At 41.3% G+C, this 22316-nt stretch overlaps 3 protein-coding genes across 10 annotated transcripts; 2 read left to right on the top strand and 1 right to left on the bottom strand.

Moving 5' to 3' along the window:
* Window positions 1–558: 558 nt before the first annotated feature.
* Window positions 559–3452, top strand: LOC115049012 (prostate stem cell antigen-like). Of its 4 annotated transcripts, none has more exons than XM_029510932.1 (5): window positions 559–603; window positions 725–794; window positions 909–1007; window positions 1153–1266; window positions 1580–2235. In XM_029510932.1, exons 1-5 carry the CDS (start codon window positions 574–576, stop codon window positions 1654–1656), a joined length of 390 nt encoding a protein of 129 aa, XP_029366792.1. In that variant the 5' UTR covers window positions 559–573; the 3' UTR covers window positions 1657–2235. The 4 variants fall into 4 exon arrangements, with proteins under 4 accessions (XP_029366792.1, XP_029366790.1, XP_029366793.1 ...); XM_029510930.1 differs by having other exon boundaries at window positions 1562–2235; XM_029510934.1 differs by lacking the exon at window positions 559–603 and adding exons at window positions 2585–2692; window positions 2797–3452 and having other exon boundaries at window positions 749–794; window positions 1153–2294.
* Window positions 3453–5838: 2386 nt separating this feature from the next.
* LOC115048748 (myogenesis-regulating glycosidase-like) lies at window positions 5839–14689 on the bottom strand. Of its 3 annotated transcripts, none has more exons than XM_029510472.1 (6): window positions 14320–14689; window positions 11998–12482; window positions 10620–11151; window positions 9082–9886; window positions 8868–8986; window positions 5839–8550 (listed from the first exon to the last, which is right to left on the bottom strand). In XM_029510472.1, the coding sequence occupies exons 2-6, from the start codon at window positions 12273–12275 to the stop codon at window positions 8203–8205; spliced, it is 2082 nt and encodes a 693-aa protein (XP_029366332.1). In that variant the 5' UTR covers window positions 12276–12482; window positions 14320–14689; the 3' UTR covers window positions 5839–8202. The 3 variants fall into 3 exon arrangements, with proteins under 3 accessions (XP_029366332.1, XP_029366333.1, XP_029366334.1); XM_029510473.1 differs by having other exon boundaries at window positions 14561–14689; XM_029510474.1 differs by lacking the exon at window positions 14320–14689 and adding an exon at window positions 12808–13130.
* Window positions 13947–20448, top strand: izumo1 (izumo sperm-oocyte fusion 1). 3 transcript variants are annotated; one of them, XM_029510476.1, is made up of 10 exons: window positions 13947–14481; window positions 14587–14835; window positions 15916–16194; window positions 16479–16553; window positions 16675–16758; window positions 16877–16897; window positions 17029–17118; window positions 17367–17494; window positions 18155–18305; window positions 18683–20448. In XM_029510476.1, the coding sequence occupies exons 3-10, from the start codon at window positions 15993–15995 to the stop codon at window positions 18853–18855; spliced, it is 924 nt and encodes a 307-aa protein (XP_029366336.1). In that variant the 5' UTR covers window positions 13947–14481; window positions 14587–14835; window positions 15916–15992; the 3' UTR covers window positions 18856–20448. The 3 variants fall into 3 exon arrangements, with proteins under 3 accessions (XP_029366336.1, XP_029366337.1, XP_029366338.1); XM_029510477.1 differs by lacking the exon at window positions 14587–14835; XM_029510478.1 differs by lacking the exon at window positions 17029–17118.
* The last annotated feature ends 1868 nt before the right edge of the window (window positions 20449–22316 follow it).

The following is a 22316-nucleotide window of genomic DNA, read 5'->3' as shown; positions in this document are numbered from 1 at the left end:
TCCTCTATCTGTTTGGAGCGCTTTTGTGCATACATGATGTGTTGATGCTTGTGTGCTGGGTGTATACTGTACTAAAACATGTCTCATCTTGAAATTTCCGTCACTGCTGGTGGTTTTGCATGTTTGTAGAATTCGTAGACAAATTGCGTGTCGTTTGCTTTTGCCCACGATGTTAGTAAGGAATTGTAATTTTTCGCTTTTTTTTTTTTTTTTCTTTTTTTTTGTTTCTTTGCTCTGACAAATGTATACATGAATTGGTCATATGTGTAACATCGAGATACAAAATAAAGTGACTGATTCAGAGTCCAGACTCACTGCTATATGTGTCTTCAGTTGAACCACTGCGGTCTTTTTTTCATTTATGTATGAAAGGTCAGAAGCAACAAATAGTCATAATCACAAAAAAAAAAGAGTCACAAAACAGAAGAGTTCCAAATTAGAAATGATCTCCATTTATACTGACAGTAAAACTTAGAAAGGGAACAGTTTGATGTAAAAATAACACTCTGGCTGGAAATATAGACCAGTCCCACTGCATTAGCCTGAGCATTGGGCTTGGCTTCCAGAGAAGTTATGCTGTTGGAAGTCAAAGTGGTTAAGAAGGTAAGAAGCAGTTTCATGTTGTGATGCATTCTTTAGTTAATTTGTTAAGTTGTTAAGTCTGTTCTGAATAACTGGTGGAGTTTGGTAGAATTGAAACTGAAAGTAATTTCATTGTATGTAGGTGTTTTTCTGCACCTTGGACTGCTGGGATGAGGACTTGGCCATAAACACAACTACAGGCATGACCAATGGTCTGAGGGTTTTTTGTTCGTTTCTTTGTTTTGTTTTTGTTTTTAACCATGGTTCTGAGATTTTCAGTTTCCTACAGTAAACCTTTTTTGACAGTAATCTGCATTTCTGTACAGCGTTTGGATTAAATTGTTGCTGTTATTGTTTAAAAATCAACCCTGAACGCTGCACAAACATCTCAACTTGTCCCGCCCCCTTCACCTGTGACAGTGATGGTGAGTTTTTCTTCCACACCTAAAGCATTAAGAATGTATCTAAATATATATCAAAAAGCTATGCCACCCACAGCATCTAAGCTGAGGGAATGGTGGGTTTCAATTTTTCGTTGTTGCAACTGAGCTTTTCCATCGTTTTCTGCAGGTCTCTTCACTGAAGGCTGCCCGAAGAGTTCTGAGTGTGTCAGCCCCGCGTGTTGTTGTGAGGGGGACTTTAGCTCCAGTGCCACATCAGCAGTCATTCCCGCTGGTCTCCGAGGTTTTTTCTTCTTATTTAAACATCAGATTTTGGATATCCTAAACCATTAGTGGCAGTATTCTGTTTTTCTGTACACCATCTACATTAAGATGGTGCACGCATGTGCAACCGACAGATCTCATCACTAAGGGCATCTTTAAAGGCTGCCCAAACCCAGTGGATTTCTTTGAGGGAGATTGGCGTAACAGCGCCGCACCCACAACCACACCCACTAGTCTCAGTGTTTACTCTTTCTTTTTTGGTTTCTGAACAAAGCTATCCAAACTGTGTGTGGCAGTATTCTGTATTTTTACAGTACATTATCCGTGTTCAGATGTTTTGAGCCCAGATCCTGCAGAAAGATCTCAGCTTGACACACCTTCCCTGGCAGCTGTTTCTTCCTCCAAATAAACAGTAAGGCAGGCCCTAATCTGATGGGTTACTTCATGCCAGATGGTTCTTGTTCTTGTTGAATGTTTTTGAATGTTTTTTCGGTCTCTTGGTGAACCAACGCAGTGCTCCGTGTATAAGCCCATTGATTTGCTGTGAAAGTCATTTGTGTAAGAGCACCATGATCAGTGTTCCCAGTGCAAACCTCCAGAAGAGATTAATCTGCTGCATTTATCAGTTATAAACAAAGACACAAAGCATTAGCAAGCATATTCCACCAGATGGTGGTGATGTGTTGTGGACAGATTTAACTACGCGGGGATAGAAGTTTGACTTTGTAGTCTTTTTTTGTATCATACAAAAGATTATCAGCCGCAGCAGATCGTTTTCAGCTCTCATTAATCTACCTCGTGTTCCCAGAGATGGAGCTTTCTTTGGGCTAAAGTGAGTCACACCTCTGGACAGGAGGCTGTGTGAGAAAATATACATGTTCATGTCCTGAAATTGACCCTGAGAGGTTGGACTATAAAAGCAGCGATCTGAGAGCACTCACATACTCTCCTCTTTCTCTCTGGGTTGATTGATCAGGGTTAAAATTTTCCCTCTGTTCATCATGCGGCTTTATGGAGCTCTGATCCTGTTCATGCTTTTGTCCACAGGTAAGACCTGCTGTTGTACTTATTCTAACACAAAGACATGAAAGTTATTCGCCTGTTTTTGAGAAGCGCCAGGGGTCCAAAATTTTGTTTTTATTACATGCATGTGCAAATTTCAACAAACCTGTATCAATGATGCTAACATGATGGGATTGAAATTAAATTTGGAAAAAAATAAGTAAATATGATGCCATTTTTAATGCATTTCAATCAAAACTAGATTTATAAAATTGTGAGCCTGGCATTTGCAGTATCTTAAACCATGTGTGACCGTATTTTATATTTTTGTACAGCCTGTGGATTAAAATGCTACACATGTGTAAGCACTCACATTGAATCCTGCACACGGGCCATCAACTGTGTTGAACCCTTGAACCGCTGTTTCTCCATGAATGTGACAGGTAAGTTGCCCAAAACCACAAAACACACAAATATTGACCTCTTCAAAGACGTGACCTGTATTGCTGTATGGAATGCCTGCTGATTTGTGTGACTGTGTTTGCAGGTGTCATCACTAAAGGCTGCAGGAAAGCTATTAACTGTTTAAGTAATATGCGCTGCTGTGAAGAGGACATGTGTAACAGCGCCACAGCCTCTGGTCCCACTGCCGTCCTGCTGTTAGCAGCCTCAGCCATCAGCACAATCTTCCTGTGAGGCTTCAGACCAGCTGCAGCTGAGAATATTTCACTTTTTCTTTTTCTTTTTTTGTTTTCGCATGCCAGAAGAACAATAGCTACCAGAATAAACCCTGTTAATTATCAGTTTGTTTATTTTCCATGGCTTATATTTTTATAGCTTTGGGTTTTACTTTACAATTTCAAGGAAAAGATTTTTTTTTTAAAGTTTTTTTATAATTCCAAAATATTTCTTATAATATAATAAATTACAATACAATGAATTATATTGTTAACTGTCAACTCTGAGGATTAGTCATACAGTGCAGCGCAACCTTATGCTTTGGACAAGTTGATCAGTTTGATTCTTAACACTACAAAGTGTTCATATCTTCCTGGTTGATTTCCAGAAAAACGAAAGAATAGTTTTTTTATTGATTGCCTTTTGATTGCCTTTTAACTCACTATGGCAGCTGCTTTCCTTTGTGCGTTTAAATGTGCTCTATAAGACTGAGACTGAAAATAAACCACCCAAAATTCAACTGTAGTCATGGGTTGTTGGTTTTTTTTAACCTTCAAAATGGGAAATTTGTTTTGTTTTTTTTTTTCTTTTTCATTTTACTGTAGTTATAAATGGAGGTCTTTGTGTTGCTGTCGGTGTCACAGGGGAATTTTGTCAAATGTTGCGTTCCGCAATGGCAAAGTGAGAATATGAAATGTTTTTCAATCACACCTAAGGGAAGAGGGCATTGAGGAAACCACATACCCATAACATAAACATTAATGAGGAAGAGTATGTCATGACGGGGGCACCAATCATACATGACGCAGCTGGGCAACACAACACAGCTGTGAAGGCCAGATGATCAGGAGTGATAAAGCACCGATATGTGGATTCAGGTCAGCATCAATGCAAACGTTTTTCACTGACCATATAACTGAGTATCCACCCCATTTATCAGGAATGAACATCTTACTGCCCCTCCCAAACTGTTCTAACCAAGTGGCATATCTCAAGTCAGCCATCCAAAAAATATTAGTACAAACAATATATTTTTTAGAACAAAGTTTTCAGTTTTAGATTGACATTTCCTGTTCACATAGTTTCTGTTCTCTCCCTTTGTCACCCTTCTGCTTATGCTCTCAGAATATTAATCATGGATGATGAATGACTATTTTTAATTGCTTTATTCATCTAATATTTTCGTTACTATCTCTAGAAAATGCAATTCAGTTCCTTACACATCAAAAATGCGTTCTTCCACATTTTTCAGGTCAAGGGGAAAGAATTCTCTGTGCTCACCTTAAATTTATTCTTGAGTAACTAAGAATATAGTGCTCATATGTCTCAAAGGGCCACATCATAGTTAAGTAGGACACACCTTGTATCCAAAACATTTCCATATTCAGATACCCTGGATTTTGGAACACAAATCTGATAGTTATATATCAAATGACAGTTATTTTTTGTCTGAAAATAAAATAAATTTTGCTATCTGGAATGATCGAAAGCAGTGACAGATGGACTGAGTGTGTTGGGGCTTGTTTGTTTCTTCTTTTTTTTTTTTTTTTTCATCTATCTAATTGTATTTTTTGGTGGCAAAGTGGCAAAGATATGCCACTTGGAGGTATGTGGTGGGAGGGGGAGCAAGGTGTCCACTACTGATAGACAGTGGGTGAACAGCAAAAAACATGTGGCGACATGTGTTACTACATGCAAATTTATGCACATGATCATGCCTCATCAGCCCAGGCCCTCCCTGCTGGCACTGCCAGAAGAAACCCCTGGTACGTACTGGGCAGTGCTAGACAAGTAGCGCTGTCCAAAAGTGATTATAAAAGCAGCTTGCAATGAGGGGGTTTGGTGGTGTCGATGGGGAGGAGGGTCAGCGCTATGTGGAGCAGTAAATGTCGTGGCCCATGGTCACTGAAAATCATTCTATTGCAGCAGCTAAGTTGTTGATTACCCTGAGCATTGTTTGATCCAAGTGAATAACGCTGCAGTTATGAGCTAGGAGGGATTTTATGTCTTCAAATCCAACTAAAATTACATTTAATATCAATTTTTGAGTTAAAGACAATTATTCTATTCTAATTATTCTAAATAATGAAGGAAAAAAAGCAGGACAAGGCTCAAAAGAAGTACACCACTAGTCAGGATACTGGTGTTTTCTTAGTCAAGAAACTGTAAATTCTGCATTGGTTCTGCACGCATGCTTTCTAACTTGAAGTTGCCTATTCAATGCATTTTGCATCGTTGCCCCAAAATTGGCACCCGTTTATCAGTCACATCTTGAAACCATTGGCTGGGATGAATGCTGACGCACACACATTTGCATAATCGCGCAAAAGAACCTTATAAACACTGCCATCTAGTGCCACTAGAAGGATACACTGGATAGGCTTCATTTCATGAGAACGGGTAAAATCTGCAAGTAAATGGAAATCACAGCCGCATGAACATTGTTCTGTTCGTGTTTGGCATTTATCGTGGTTATGAAATTAAGTGGCTGTGTTTTGCATATTTCCTTCATTGTTTCCTGAATACCCCACAGAAATAAGGTACAATATTTTTATGCCAGAATAGGCCCCCGAAATTAAGTCGCTCAAAAAGGCACAACAGGGAAAGCCAGTGTCTTCTGTGACTCCCTGAGCACAGTACAAAAATGGTACTTTGTGTCTCTCATAGAAACTAGAGACATGTTTTTGTTACACTAAAATACCAGTGACACAATCAGTGTGTATCACATCTGGCAGTTAAAACGGTAGTTCACAGTAGATATTATAAAGATGCAAGCATTCATTGTTGCGGTTGTACGCATTTTTCACCATCATCACAAAGCTACAGCTGAGAATGTTTATGTAATGATCAAAGTGTAAAAGCGGTGAATGTTTGCTGATCAGTGCTTGTCGAATGAATCACAATATGACCACTGAGTCGTTTAATAGTTTAACTTCTGCATTCCATGTGACTATTTACAACAAAAATTGCTTTGTTATGAAAACAGTTCATTAAACAGGAACAATCCATTTTAGTGCATGATTAGCTGCTGATCCTGAGAAAAACAGACGCTGACCAGACCTTAAAATTTTGGACTTTTGAATGCCATTTGTTGTTAGTTGTTAATTTGACAACTAATCAAAGCAGATAAAAGAAGTCATACATTTATCAACATTCCCAGAAATGCTAAGAAATTATGGGTTGCTCTCTATGAGAGAAGAAGCTTAATGAATCTGTCCATAATAATCTGTCTTTATTATGTACCTGGGCCTGCCAAAATATTCTATATTCTATAAACCAGGTAATGTAGCATATGTCTGGCACACGGAAAAAAAACAGTATTAATAGGTAAGTAAAGTGAAGACAGTCGACAGCTAGGGGTGTAAGGATAGAGGTTTATAAGGGACAATTACGTACTGACTGTTAGTTCAGCTTTAACATTCACTGAATGATGTTTATGATTCATTTAACTGGAAGGATTATTAGGGCGCTTTTCACACAATATCAATCTTACCGTATAACGAATGCATACACAGAATGAAATCGATTCAGTGTTTTCACAAAGTACCCTTTCAATTCTCTTTATAATTTAGTAGTGCACAACAGTCCTTTCACATTTAGCATTTTTTTAAATCTATACACAAACTGTCAAATATAAAATTATTGTGGAAAGACAGTGGTATTGTTACAGTACTTCATCTAGTCTCTCTACATGCGTGCCACAAAGACATTCATGGACTGTTATTCAAGGTTGTGTATTTTCACGAGTCAAAGTCACTTGGCATAAGCCTTGCAACATTTGAGTTTGGCTCCATCTTTTGGTGGCTTCAAGAATGCAAGAAAGCCACAAATTCGACCCAAAGACGATTTCTTCTACTCAGAATAATATGAAAGATGCACTACTTGACTACAATTATATACACATTACTACAAGCAAGGCATTTAAACGGCTTAATGAGTAATGTGCTTTACTCTCAAGACAGCCATCACTGTAAGAGACATTTAGAGTATTGAGATGGCTGATATTTCATTTGTACTTTGCAATGTCAGTGATCACAAATGCAAAAGGTGTAGTGCATCAAGTGGGTCTTTTATAACCCCACCCGTTCTCTGTGCTAAGGCTGGCATATCTTATTTCAGCTGATAAGGCAAACTAAAGTCAAGGCAAACCGGGAGAGCACATAAAAATTATGGCATCTTGGAGAACAGTACTTGTTTAACAAGGAAAACCAGCAGCAGTTCAAGAATAAATCACTTTCTTGCTGTGGATCAACAAAAATGAATAATGAAAGTCTAATTTTCTTTTAAATCTACCCTGAGCTGTGAATTTAGATGAAAGCTGAAACAGAATATAACTGATTTTGGCACTGAAATGTCAGAATGGCACTACAGCACAGGGTATGTTGACAAAAATATTCACAGTCTGTTGATCACAAATGCTCCCTCATTTAAACCCACAATCACATCGATTTGCTGTATATACACAAACAAACACTTGATGACTTACTAGCTATCTAAAGAATGCAAATCAGCGGGAGTTGGTAAAACTCAATAAATATAAAGCTCAAGAGATTAATGAAAGACAATTTGTCTTAAAGGTTGCTCAATAATTTGCATTCATTCATTATTAATGCATGTTATTTTAAACAGGTAATTGAGAACTTAAAAAAAAAAAAAAATCACATGACAGCGATTTGCATTGCGGACATAAGATTAGACACACCCTTTGAGCAAGGTACATCTGTCTAACTCAGAGTGCATATTTAGTGACGGTTCAGCGCCCAACCTGCCAAAACCACAATAAGGACACACATTGGTTACATTTGTCACACAGGTGTGTCCCAGAATACAGTTCATAGAGAAAGAAAAAAAACAAACTTAACCTAAAACCAGTGCAGCCTAGCTATAGGACTCAGCCTTTGAAGAAACATGGTATATCTATGTGTCCTTTACGTGGAAGACTGTGGTGGTGATACAATCTGAGATCGGGTTTACTATTGGCTGTGGAAGGCACATGACGATGGAAAAGGATGGCGCAAGAGAATCGGAGACCAACACAAGTTTCTCTCTAATTCTTTGGGAGGACGGTTACAATCTGCAGGCAGACGACTGGATAAGGAGCAGAACAGAGGAAAATAGTTTTTGTTTACCAAAAATCCCTTCCTGGAGCAACAGAACCCTAGTGGTCATCTCCCTTTGAAAAAACTTCTGCTTCTATTTCTTGGCATTTGTGCTCACAAGAATGCATACGTGCATACAATGTGTGTGCGTTAGTTTCTTTAACCCGTCAAAGTTTTCAATGAACCCATGTAAAGAAAGCTACCTCATCCAGGTCCACGGGGTAATCAGTGAGGTAAATGGGTCCTTTATCAAAATGTTCCCCTTTGTAGCTTCTCCATCTTCCTGCAGGCAGGTAGATGTCCCTCTCCTGCTTTCCTGGTTCTAATACGGGAGCCACCATCAGGTCATCTCCGATCAGGAACTGGGAATCAATCTTGTAGGCTGCCTCGTCGTCATTGGCAATCCACCAAAGGGGCCTTATGATTGGGTCTCCTGTATCAAGAACCTCACCTGCCAGCTCCAGAACCCTTGGGGCCACCAGAGTCTCATGAAACCCTGTGAACTTCTGCGCTATCTGTACCACCTGCAGAAAAAGCATTTTTAGTTTTTATTTAAATACTCATCTAATAAATAACAAATTACAATGGATACCCACTAAACATTGTTTAACATTTTTTTAATCTAACTACTCCAATATCAGCAGCCAGTTAGGAATGAAATAACATTTATACTAAATTTAGTAAAAGGAAAAAAAAAAAAAGCTCTAGCAGAGGAAAGATAATCCAAAATTAACAAAATATTTTTATTTATACTTCTAATTACTGAAAGAAAAAATATTTCCTGCTCTTTACAAATGCTTTCCTTCCATCCGTAAGACATTTCCATATTTTGACTGCTCACCTCATTATCATAGGCCCACGGTGGTATAGAGAACTGCATGGCAGGCATAAAAGCTGACAGTTCCAACCATCGGATGTACAACTCTCTGTCTGGCAGACCATTTTTGCCAACTAAGTTGCCTAAAATACAACACAAGCGTCAGACAGTTGACTGAAGAAAGAAAATAAGCACTGCTAGCTTTTAAAGATATGCTGTATGAAGGTGGGTACCATACCTGTGGTGCGGTTGGGGTATGCATTTCCTCCAATCATATCAGGCAAGACAAACTGGTAGCCCAGAATGCCAATCGTCAAAACAGTTGGAATAATTGACTTCAGCCCAAGCTCATAACCCCACACTGAGTCTCTGTCAATGATCCTGAAGAAGCAGGAGATGTTCTGACTCTGGTAACCCACCCTCAGCTCCGCCCGCTCACTGAATGGTATAGCCATCTCTGTGTAGCGACGGGTGAAGGTGGAAGGGTCAGTAAGTGGGAGCAAGGTGCTAAACTGGTGGGGGAGGTAGCTCGTCTCCCCTGCATCAAATTTGAAGGAGGTCACATCATAGCGGCTTTTGAGCATCCGCAGATGAGAGGAGTACCATTCACGGGCTTCTGGGTTGGTGAAGTCCAAGATTCCTCCGATGCCATTCCACCAGCGAACCAGAGCAGGCAGCTCGCCGCTGGGCTCCCGAACAAACAGCCCCTTTTCCACAGCAACACCAAAGTTAATGGAGTCATAGTTGATAAAAGGATGCGTCCAGAGCGACACCTCAAACCCATCCTCTTGAAGTTTGTCAAACATACCACTGGCATTGGGGAACTTCTGTGGGTCAAAGTCAAACTCCCCGTAGTCGGCAGTGTAGCGGTCATCCAGTTCCAGATGGGAGCATGTGAAGCCATGCTTCGTGATGTCAGAGGCATAGCGCAGCAGCTTCTCCTGAGTTACAGATGTTTTGTGAAGAGCCCATGTGGACCACACTGGATGTTTGAACACTTTAGTAGATGGGACCTTGATTGGCTTTGGGAAATAACGACGCACCTGAGCAAAACAAATACAAGAGTTACTACCGTGGCATTCAAATCAGTTTTAGTTTTTCCTTCAGTCTTCAGGTGACTGATCTAACCTTTTACAAGGACAACAAAAAAAAAAAAAAAAAAAAAAAAGCTCCCAAAATATTGACCAATTCCTTTAAATACCGTTCAACTGAGATGAAATACTTGGCAGTGGCAGTAGATGTTCTTGGTTCTTAAACTAGGCATTAGAAATCAAATTAATTAACAACTAATTATAAAATAAAAGCAGAAAATGTCAACTCCAGTTACAAACAGGAACTATTTGGTCGTGAGTTTGACACATAAATATTACTATAATTAAACAATACCAATTAATCTACATTGCCATTGATTGCCCCTTTACCTTGCAGAAAAACATCATGAATCAGATGATTGTGGGAAGCCAAGACTCCCCCTAAGCGCTGACATTTACTGTCACCTTCATTCCACTTTTTCCTCTCAGAACAAGGCTAAATTTCACAGCTTGGAAACAGAATTAACTGTTGCAGCACAAGTTTCCTTGAGGCAAGTGAACATGTATTTTCAAGAGTTCTTGGTGCAGTCATTTTGGTCGTGTTGGAGTGCAACTTAGAATTTAATCAAAAAAAAATTAACCCACAAAAATTAACTACAGTGTACATGACAGAATAATAAACATACTGGAAAGGTTATGGGTGATTTAAAAAAAAAACAAAAAAACACAACACTTCTGTACTTACCATGTATTTATGAATTGATGTCACATCTGAACCCACACACACTCTATAGCTGAGTTCAGGTAAGGCCTGCTGTCCTTCTGGTGGTTTGAAGGGAGAGTCCTGGTATCGAGCCTGGAACCTGAGTACCTTGTCCTTCTCTGACCAGCCCAAATGAAATGGTACCGAGTCATTAATCTTGATCGCACTGGCGTTCGAAGACAGCCAATAGCGTTCAAGGATTCCCCCAAAAGCATTCCGATTGGAGTAGACATCACTGGTGATGAACGGCCGGGGTTCCTCTTCGCCCAGGATCTTGTTAGGCCAGTACTGGGCTGCTGTTTCTGCACCTCCATACCAATGAGAATCATTGTAGGCCATGGCGTGCTCCACCAAGCGTTTATTTCGCAGCTCCTCCCAGCGAACACGGTAGCACATCACTGTGTCCTTTGGTCGAACCGTCTGGATGAAGAAATTGAGTTTACCAGAATCTGACTGAGTGCAGCTCAGAATACTTCCCTCCTTTGTGCAAGAGTCCAGATCCAGAGTGCCTGACCTAGAGCAGTGTGCGAATGGAGGTTGATAACCCACATTAAAGGACATATTAGCAGCAAGTTATACTTCTTGTATACTTGTATTTCTGAAACGATACGAGGCTCACAAAAATATTTGTGACTATTAGAAAACAACAGAGAGGACATCTAATCGCAACAGAAAAGATCTTAAACTGCATTCAATTGCTGGACTCTGCACATCCAGGGACTGTACAGTGACTATTTCTGTCTCTGTGAGTTGTGCTGCGAGGACAGGACTAAAATCATTCTCCCCTAAGGGTGTAATCGTGTGTCTCTCGCCTGGCGTTCCATTATCTAGCTACACATAGCAGACAGGCAGCCTTCTGGCATGGCTCAGTTGCTCAGCACACAAATGAGGAATAACTGCTGGAACCAAAAGTGTTACAAGACTTATTGTTAGCTAAGATTTAGTGGCTGCTAGTTTAAAAATTGGGGTGGGAGCAGAAGAGGTTGCTAATTTTGTCATCCTTTTTATTTATTTTTTTTTAAACATACAGAAATAAAACTATCAGCAGGTTAATCCTCATCTCTTACTTGACATTTGTCAATATTTTCATAAATTACAATCATTTGAGTCACTCCTTAAGCAAAGAGGCCCCACAATCTCTGGCAGTAATTCCTGAGGATTTTTTTCTGTTTCATTTCATACTCTGTCTTTGGGTTTTTGATTGTCGGTCAAAATAACAAAAGGCCAAATGAGCGGATATGAATGTCACCTTGGTCTCTGGGTAATGGCTTTCAGCAATTCTCACTTTCTTTATGATAATAATCTAGATATTAGCCAGAAAATTAACCAACAATCACAATAAACCCAACTGAAAACCCACCTGAAGGTCATCGTGAAGATGACAGCCCCTGCCTGGTTCCGGATTATAAAACCATCCTTGTTGAGATCTAACGACTCAGTCTTCAACAGCTGGGCTTTACGGAGAGATGCTGAGTAGTAGCACCAGGCAACCACCGCTGCCAGCACCAACACACAGCCCAGCATTCCTGCTATCAACAAGGGCCGACCTTCATTTGCCAGTTTCTTCTTCAGTGGAGACGCTCCAGCTCCAGCAGCCATCTGCTGCTCACCAGGAGCCACCGGGACAATCTGATACATACTGAAGACTTGAGGCAACGAGGTGTGCACACAAACAACGTTAGAGGGAAAGAGGCAGGAGTGGACAGCTGTAGTTCACTTGCTGTTGGTGAAAATGTCTGGAATTCGTCTTCACACTGGAGTAGTGGAGATAAAAATAGGCTTGATATCTATCTATTGATGTTCGGCAATGTCTCCATTTCTGGATAAGAGCTGATTGATCCAAAGCTGCAGGACAAAAATGGAGAGACACGTATCACAGGTTGAAAGTTCCCAGTAACAAGAAATAAGCCACCACAAATATCATCAGCACACAGACTATAATATCATAGGTAGAGCACAAGATCTTTAATCCGATAAATAGCAGGTGGCCAGAGCTGTAGCCACACAGACACTAATAGTGACCGAACCAATGAAATCTAAGAACCAACAATGATTAGAAAGTAGCTGAGACACCATGTCAGCACTGTTAAATTACATTTATTTCTCTGGCAAGAGCAACATGGTCATAACAAAATAATATGTATTATTTGCAGCTCTCAAAAACCCATACCGTAGCAGGCCTGCAGTTTTGAGATGGGCCAATCATCCACAAAGGAACCCTGTTTTCTTCCCCACAGGTATCATTATGTTCCAGTTAAAACTGCTCATTTTGTCCTGATGACGGTGAGATGCAATGCAAACAGGAAGGAAGGAAAACCTGCATGTGTACATACTGCAAAAGAAGCAACTCACTCACTATTGGCTTCAAGTTTCCATTACAAAACGATCCTTTACCTCCTATGCATACCGTACACAGTAGCACACAGCGGTGTCTTATCCTGTTATTATGTTAAAACTTCTAAAACACCAACACAAATCCAGGATGTATTTTGTTCAACATCCATAAACTCACCCTGCCAGAGTGCCCATCATGTGTGATATGAGCATAAATCATTCACACGTGTTTCATTGTAATCCATGTTCAATCAAGACCAAGTAGGCTGTCCAAGAAATATTTTAAGACTGAATTCAAGTGATGTGCCATACTTCAGATTATCAGTTGTGGCTTGCCCTTCAGGTTATCTTTAAAAGATAGCATTCACTCTGAACAGAAAGCCTTTTGATTTTGCTGTTTTTTTGGTTGTTATTGGGGATTTTTTAAGGATCAAATGCATTCAATACAATATACTAACTGAGTTCTTTGTAGCCCCTGTGGTCAGTCACAAAAGGGTAAGTAAGGCAATATGTAAAGTGCCTTGCACTTTACATATAGAGCAGGTCTAGACCAAACTCTTTATAAAATTATTTAAAGAGACCCAACAGATCCCCCGATGAGCAAGCACTTGGTGACAGTGGCAAGGAAAAACTTCCTTTAAGAGGCAGAAACCTCAAGCAGAACCAGGCTCAGGGGGGGCGGCCATCTGCCTCGACCGGTTGGGTTGGGTTGGGTTGGGTTGGGTTGGAGAGAGAGAGAGAGAGAGAGAGAGAGAGAGAGAGAGAGAGAGAGAGAGAGAGAGAGAGAGAGAGAGAGAGTGTGTGTGTGGGGGGGGGGGAGAAACATGTTGCTGCATGAAGTTCATGGAGTTGAGCTGTAGTACAGAATTCATGAAATATGGGACCAGCAGGTGTTGCAGGAACAGTCACTATTAGGCCCCCTACGCAGCACACCTGCTGGAGCTTTGATGGCATTTTAAACCCATTGAGCTTCAACTGGAGGTGCTCCCTATTTTGCAGGTGGAGCATATTAAGTTCATCTGAGAATATACATTGATTTTGCAGTGTGCCTGTGGGAATTTTTTTGCCTATTGATTTGTGAGGTCAGAAGCTGCTGTTGGGCAGGAATGCCTGGCCTTTATGAACCTGCACCGGCGCACAGCAGAAGTAAAGAGTGTCTTTACTTCTACAGAATTAAGAAGAAGGGGGCCTAGAACAACCCTCTGCCCACCGACCCTCCACCAAACCTGATGAAACACCAGCTTTGGCCCCTGACTGCTGCTCAATCCGGACAGCGACTGCCGAACATGAGTTGTAGCCACAATCCTAAAACATTCACGCCGTCATCTGGACTGACTGCAATGCTCACCGTCCACAGAAGCTGACTTCGCCCAACAGAGACACCGAGTGTGTCCGAAACACGTCCAGGTCCTGACCGATTAGCTGCGGACGCCGTGTGGGGACGGTCCGGTAGTCACGAGCTGGCCAAACGGTGGTCCGGAGAGACGTTCTCCGCGTCAACTTCTCACAAGTAAGTTAGAAAACACAAACGAAAGGCATTCAAATGTCCTGAGCAGCGAGCCGTGACCGGAAAGAGAGAGTTATCTCACCTCGTCATCTGTCGGTGTTGTTCCAGCTGTGTGCAGCTGTCTACTGCGCAGACGCGGAGCCGTTTAAAACGCTCCACGGTCCCGCCCACCAGCCAGTGACCTCGAAGCCGATTCGTCCAAAAGTGCGTCACTCATGTGACGCACTGCTACGTCTTGTTGGCCTCTGGGAAATGTAGTGCAGAAAAATGGCATCTTCTGAAAAGAGATCGCTAAAAATCAACGATCAACTGAACTGCCAGTAACGTAAATTTAAAGAAATGATTGGAGAAAAACATGTAAGCTAATTTACTGCCTACTTCTACTACTATTAGCAATTTTCTACATTGTGTATATTTCTTTATATTAGTTACAGTTTTCCGTGGAAACCCCTCAAATATTTATCTGTTTGCTTGTTTGTTTATGTTTTCATACACACACAAAATACTTTGGAGATAAAGTACACTGATATATATATATAGGTTTCATTTTTGCTATTATTTATTCATTTGAAGGGCGATCAGGCAGTTTTCCTGTAATGGTTTGAATTTATTTGATAAGAACAGAGTCTACTCAGACACGTCGTGTTGCCAGATCCGCTGGCAGGAGCAACATTGAACAACTTGTTCTGTACGGACTAAAAGGGTGAGGTCATCCAGAACAAATAATAAAGTCGCTGTGTCTTATCCACTCTTATGTCACCACTGGGGGACAGCAACGCGCTATGCAAAACACAATGAACTGACTTATTTTTCCGTCTTAGCTTGCTTAAACACGGCTGATATTTTCTTGCTGTCCTTAGCCCTGTGTAGGAAGGGAAGAGCAGCTTATTATCAGCACTTTGCAACAACAGAAAAGTCAAAGGTCATTCAATTATTGACATTAGTCATAGAAACACCACTGACTGAACTAACCTTAACTGCAGAAATAGTAGCAGCAAAAATAAGACAGGTAGGTGTTCCTAAAAGCCAGATTTCAAATTTCAGCTGTCTCAAGATTCACCTGGCTGGCTTGATTTGGGAAAGTATTTCATTGCAACTGTGAGAAAAAATGTGGGAAATGTGCCACGCAGCAGTGTATTATCGTTGATAAGTGAGTCTTGGAGTAAGTTAATGATTAGTTTAATTGGAAACAATTTTAATAACCAATTCATTGTAAGATTAATTTTTTTCAAAATCCCCAATATTCACATGTTTTATTTGGCAATGAGAAATAAAGAACAATGGGAAAAATAGAAACAGAGTAAGTGAAGGTGGTAAAAGTATGATTTGTGTGCAGTATCAGTTGCTGGAAAAGCATCTGGAGGAGTAGTGATGATTGGCGCAGTGATAGTGGTTTGTGTAGCATTAACAGCTTGGCACTATTTGTCTGTGTTTCAGAGCCTGCGGTAACTGAAAATCACGAGAGCCAAAGTGACTCATTGTTATGAGCAGGAAGTTCTGGTAGCAGTGGGGAGATGCTACCGATGCTGTTGTCCCTTCTGTGCTCTGTCACTGCAACCAAGGCCTGTCTGCAGTGCGACCGCAGGGTTAGGCTGCTTCATGATGACTTAATCCTGTCTGCATCAACTGTGGTTGACCAGATTGAACTTAAAAAGATTTGTGACCACGCATATGTGACCTACAGAGAAACTAGCGGTGAACGTAATGGACTTATTGGTAAGGTCAAGACCTGGTTCAACAAAATATAATATGGCCTGAGATGTGGGTCATGCTTTTGTTGTTGTATTTGTTTTTGTTTGTTTGTTTATTTGGAGTGTGTGTGGGGGGGTAGCATTTTCCTGAAGCGGTTTTCAGGCCATTGAGGTGTTATTGCTGGGATCTGGGAATTGAATTATCTACTGCCTGGGCTGTTGTTTTGTTCTAGATAAAATTTTGATTGATGTGGAGAAGTTTGACTGAAAAAAAACACCAAACATGACATAACTGTCTCCCCTGCACAGATCCCACCACTCTGTATAGAGCCAGAACTGAGTACCAAAATGAGTTTGCTCGCTTTCTGAATACACAGCACTCTGGTGAGACACAAAATACATTCATTCATCTCATTCCTCCCAGAAGGACACACAGTAACTGTATTTTTTCCAAGTTTACAATGAATACTGAATACTATGTCCACCAAAATGTTCTTTCTGTAAGGATCTGTAACATTTGAAGCCATTCAGATCATGGAGAGGGGCAGGAAGATCCTGGAGACACACTTGGACACCTTTGTTCGTGATGGTAATTGCCATGAATAACAGTGAGTGCTCTGCGCAGTATGAGGCAGGGCACTTTGTGTAAGTCATTTCAAAAATACAAGATGCATTGGTTTCAGATCAGTTGTTTGTCTCTCTCTCAGGATTGTGCCCCAACAAGTGCGGTAAGATTGTTTTGTTTGGTTCTTCCACTCTGTCACACTGGATCTGTTAAAGAAACACATTCTGTGCTATACCTAGAGGGCATGTTTACAGGAAAAGTGTGGGTGTGTGTGTTTTTGTTTGTGGTTCTCAGGGCTTCTGAAACGAAGAGTAATGGATTGCTTCTCTTGCCGCTACAAGACATACAACTGTCCCTCACCATTAGGCCAACTGGACTGCGGTGGTATATGATTGTCCTTCTGTGGACGGCTGGGCTGGGTTGCACCTATGTGTCGCATGTCTGTGTACTTCAAAGTACATACACATGCTTTAAGTCCTTGGACTTAGACACGTGCTGTCACGAGCATGCGAATGTGTCCTTAAGCGACGAGGCGCTGCTGCTGCCTGCCCATGTGCAGGGCTAATGAAAAAGATTATTCAAGTAATCCAGATGCAAATGAATGAAACATCTTCTCTCTGTCTGCTCTCCAGAGTACACTGTGCAGGCTGAAGAGGGAGGCCAGGCTATGCTGAACTGTTTTCTTCCATGGCATCGTATTCTGTTGGGAAAACCAGAGTACCACTACTCCTGGGCCCCTGGTGTGCCCGGAACTAAAACGGTCTCTCCATTATTACGGTCTCTTTCTCACATGACAAGCAAAACAGAAATACAAGTAGTAATTATGCACGCAAATCTTATTTGAATAGCACCAAATCATAACATCTCAAGGCTTATAACAGGATATTATGGAGAGAAACCCAACAGTTCCCACAATGAGCGAGCAGATGGCTGTAGAAGAAAAATACCCTTTTACCAGGAAGATGCTTTCAGCAGAACGACACTCAGGGCAGACGAGTGTGCCAACGGGTTGGGTTTGGAGAAAAGAAGTGGGTTGGGAGTGGTGGAAATGAATAATACCACTACTAATCATAACAATATTAATCATGATAAAATAAGTGTTGTAGTGACAGATCTGGATCCTGCACCCTCTAAAGAATGAGGAAAGAGGCAAAACACTACAGGAAAAAAAACACAACAAAACTACAGGAGAGAGACAATTCAAATGCTGCAATGATATGCAGAATAGAGCATGTTTGAAACACTGCATGCAGAAAATTAAAGTGGCAATGTACCACTTTTTACCCCCTTTGCATACTTCCTGATTCCTATGTTTTATATGATGTCCTTTATTTAGCTTTATTCGTGTATGTATGTTTATTGTCAGCCAGTTTCTTCGCCCCCTAACTTTCAAGTGTCACTTCCTATTTTGTCCATGCAGCTGGATGACAGTGAATTTAAAGCACTGATAGTGACGGATGAGTCATCTGTGGTCTTAAATCAGCTGCATGTGAAAGAACAAGGAACATATCGCTGCTCTCTGCGTGGCCAAGATGGAACCATCTTCTACCAAGTCACTTTCCTGCTCACTGGTAAGACTCACAGCTACAAGCCATTTCATCACTGAACACTTCAGGTAATGATTCCCACCTGTGGATTTGTCGATAAACCTCCTGGTCTGGATATTCAAGTACAATTACGCAAATATTCTAGTTTTCAGGCCCTTAGAGATATCGAACTGAAATGTTATATTCACTAGTTTTTCTGAAGCAAGGCTTAAGGTCAGTTACTGTGGAGGTGAGTGGTTTGTAAATGTTGGGTGGATGTAGAGTGGGGGGTGTTTTTCTTTCCTTTGTTGTTTTGTTGGCCTCCTGTTTTATTCTACACATATTCCATATTGCTTCATGGACTGTATGAAAAGGTATGTTGTCCTTACACCCACATTAACAGATCCCTTCTCCTTCCTCAGTCTCCCCTTTACCTGACCAAACCCAGCGACCCCTCATCACTCTGCCCTCTCTGCCTCATGGAAACAAGTACTCACCTTTCCACTCTACTGAGGGTCTGATGGTGCCAGTCATCGCCTTGGTTACCACCCTGAGCCTGGTAGCGAGCGTAGGCCTGACAGTTGTTCTGGGGTGAGCAACAGTACGTGAGTGGGAGGGGAAAAAAAGACGAGGTTAGCAGGAAGGGTGGAGGTAGAAGAGATGACACTAAACAGTCAGAAAGCACTACAACCTAAGTGATACAAGATCAAGGAAGATGTTGTGTAATTTAGGGATTGAATATTAATTTATGGGGCTTAAGTGTAATTACTGTTTAACCACAACAGATAAATAGTACAGCAGTGAATACTTCTTCCAGGAAATTTAGACAGCTCACTACAAAAACATCTATGCAACCGCTAACTAGCATTATGTATGTATGTATATATGTGTGTGTGTGTGTGTGTGTATATATATATATATATATATTAGCAGTGTCACTCTGGTACTTCCAGTGACTTAAAGTTACGGTTACTGTGTTACTGATCTTTTTTTTAGAATAATGATGAATCAGCGGAGAGTGGAAGAAGAGCAGAGAAGTAGGGGAAAGAAGTTAAAAACCACACAGAGTACAGTGTGATGAAGATACTGTATACAGTAAATACACACTTAATAACAGGGATGTTTCACAATAAACTTCCCATACAGCACAAAGTGCCGTGTCATGTACATAAAGGGCATGTAAATGAGAGATGTGACCAAACGAGGAGGGGGTTTCTGTGAGAGTATTGTTTATCTTGAGAGACACATCATGGTTTTTCAAATACTGAGCTCTCACTCACAAAACAGAGCATTTGAGATGTAACGTAACCAAAGCATACAACACACACACACACCCAGAGTAAAAATTCCCCCAAAAGCACTCAACTTTCTGTAATATAATACATCAGCTCAGTTCCAGAGACCACAGCAATGATCTGACCCCAGAAGGGACACAATTTCCCTGTATGGGGTTGTCACGTGGGCGTTTAGGAGAGAAATCTGTGATGAGGCAAATCTCTTGGATTACAGTGTTTTTCAGAGATTAAAATCTGCAGCCATCACTTAATCCTGGATAATCACCCTGTGGGAGGAGGGGTTTGACGTGTAAGGGCGGCAGCCAGTGGCAGATGTTTTCATCAGGGTGTATTTACTCATACATTCATTCAGAGAGACTGGGTAAGGGCGAAGTTTAGGCATTACTAATAATGTTCTTATCATTCTGAAGTCACAGTGTTGTTCCAACACTGTACCCAGACTTTTAAATTGTCCAGCTCCTTCTGTCTGGGCTCCCCCTGACAGAAGGGGCACGATGAGGACATGAGCTGCTTCTGATTGCAGAATAGCTACCTCTGTTTAAGTTCTATCATGATCTCCGCCACCACCTCGTCATCCAGTCTACGAATCTGCTGATCCGCATAGTTCTGATCAACTGTTGCCTTTTTTGTCTCTTGTGATTTACATACTATGAGCACCTCGCCCCAACTGAATGTCACAGCCTGATTTCCTGTAATAGCCTTGACAACATAATGCTCTGTTGACTTTCTCAGATTGGAAAAATGTATTCAGAACAAATCAGTTTTATTTTTATGATGCTAATTCACAAAAGAAGTTTTCCATGGTACATTTCATGTACAAGAGGTCTAGACCACTTACTTTACAACGAGACAAAATATCATTGAAAATGAAAGCGAGCGATTTGTTTCACATGAGTCACCACATCCAGGAATAAACTAACTCAGCTCTGAAATCATTGATCGTTGCTCATGATTTGTGGGTAATTTCTTACAAACCTCTTTGAATCACAGGTTGTCAGGTCTGGTCATGAGCTATGACAAATGTAACAAAGTTTGTAATGATGAAATGTGAGGGCGTTTGCGGAGGTTGAGGCCTTCATGGATGGTGACAGGATGTATGTGCGGTGCTGCTTCCTGTCGGGCTGCTCAGATGGGGGCGAATTTATAAAAAAAAAATGGAGAGAGAAAGCATTCTCTCAGACACCCTCATACAGAGACACTCCCATCACAGTCCTCCACACTCCACTCTGGGTTTATATATATGTGTGTGTTCAGGCCTAAAGTGCAGGTTGGGACTACAGTAAATGCGTGCTCAGCAGCTCGCTGACAGCCATGATATACTGTGTACCAAGCTCTGTGTGTGTTGCTGTGTACAGAAATTGCTGCCTCAGCAGGGATAAAGCAGGACAAAGTGGGATTGCTGCGGAGGAACCAGCAGGCGAGCAGCCATGAGGGGGGGGGGGGAGAAGGGAAGTGGGATGATGAAGGAACCGGAGTCAGAGGTTTGAGTGGGAGAAGTTTGTGGGGAGGCAGAGTGATATGAATATGTGCTACGAAATGAAGGCGATGACATCAGATCACACTTTATTCTAAAAACTATTCCATTCCAGAAGAATTAAGACATTTTTAAATGAAATCTAATCAAATGGATGCGCAAGAAATTATTCTCTTGAGATGGATTCAAAACCTGATGTCAAATCTAGAGTATCGAGATAGCAATGAGCTGTGTTTCACTCAGACCCACAACTATCATCACATTTGAATCCAGATATTCGCAAATTAGTAAATTTAAAAAAATGAATTCCAGGGCTTTTTGAGTTTAATCGGTGCAGGGACCAACATTCACTTATTAGGAAGCTTTCAACCAAATTGCCTTCAGCGAAAGAGGATTCATACAAACTTGAATGAAATATCCTGTTTGCTCATCAGAAGGTTTCCCTCTGATTTCTGATTTACCTTGCTGAGCTCATCACTTCGTCATCGCTCTCCTTAAAGGACACTGTTGGAACAGGAATGATGTATAATTTTCTTCCTGTCAACAATTACATGAAGTGTTACGATGAACAGAGTGATTGTTAAAACATGCATTATCTCACTTTTTACAGGAAGCATTGACGTTTATGGCATCTAAATGTACATGAATCATATTACGTGGCCTTCACTGTCACCAGACCGCAACCTGAACACAGACAGGAGGTCACGGTCACCATCAATACGCCTGATTAAGGATTTTTTGCAGTCATGTTCAGAGACTTCTGGACTAAATGTCTTCTGATGACAACAGCCAGACGCTCGACGTTAGTTCTTGCTTTGGCACCCATCTGTATCGTTGCACATTGCAGTTTCCTGTCAGAAACACAGACATGTATTCATTTGCATGTAGCAGGTTCATTGAGGAGGGAATACAGAAGCTTTTGATTTCCCAGAAATGAAGAAACAGAACAAGTCAAGTATGTCCCACATCTTATCAGCGCAGCGCTGTGCTCTCCCCCACCGTGGAGGAGACAGGAGAGAAAACATGGAGAGCAGGAGCTGCTCTGGTTGTGCAGTTACTCTGTTGCCCACAGACGCTCAGATTTAATCTAACCCAGCTTTTTCCTCTGAGGGCTGCAGGGCCCGGCAGGGCGGGGGCTGGCGCTTCAGCATCACGTCATTCAGCACGAAAACACGGGATAACCCCAAAACACCACGTGCGCGGTAGGAAAGTCAGCTTTGACGTCAGTGGCCATATGAGGAGTGCCGGGCTGACCATAAAAGGCTTTTCCGCATTGACGTTGTTTCC

Source organism: Echeneis naucrates, chromosome 9 (genome assembly GCF_900963305.1).
Source record: "Echeneis naucrates chromosome 9, fEcheNa1.1, whole genome shotgun sequence".
Lineage (NCBI taxonomy): Eukaryota > Metazoa > Chordata > Actinopteri > Carangiformes > Echeneidae > Echeneis > Echeneis naucrates.
Note: the sequence above shows the minus strand (reverse complement) of the source record. Positions and strands in the feature narration are given on the sequence as shown.

Coding starts and splice junctions, on each gene's coding strand:
- LOC115049012 (XM_029510930.1), top strand. CDS start 574: ATGCTGTTGGAAGTCAAAGTGGTTAAGAAG. Junction 1,008..1,152: donor CTTCACCTGTGACAGTGATG/GTGAGTTTTTCT, acceptor CGTTTTCTGCAG/GTCTCTTCACTGAAGGCTGC. Junction 1,267..1,561: donor CATTCCCGCTGGTCTCCGAG/GTTTTTTCTTCT, acceptor GTATTTTTACAG/TACATTATCCGTGTTCAGAT.
- LOC115048748 (XM_029510472.1), bottom strand. CDS start 12,275: ATGTATCAGATTGTCCCGGTGGCTCCTGGTGAGCAGCAGATGGCTGCT. Junction 11,152..11,997: donor ATCTTCACGATGACCTTCAG/GTGGGTTTTCAG, acceptor ACACTGCTCTAG/GTCAGGCACTCTGGATCTGG. Junction 9,887..10,619: donor CATCAATTCATAAATACATG/GTAAGTACAGAA, acceptor TGTTTTGCTCAG/GTGCGTCGTTATTTCCCAAA.
- izumo1 (XM_029510477.1), top strand. CDS start 15,993: ATGCTACCGATGCTGTTGTCCCTTCTGTGCTCTGTCACTGCAACCAAG. Junction 17,119..17,366: donor AGGCCAACTGGACTGCGGTG/GTATATGATTGT, acceptor TCTGCTCTCCAG/AGTACACTGTGCAGGCTGAA. Junction 17,495..18,154: donor GTGTGCCCGGAACTAAAACG/GTCTCTCCATTA, acceptor TTGTCCATGCAG/CTGGATGACAGTGAATTTAA.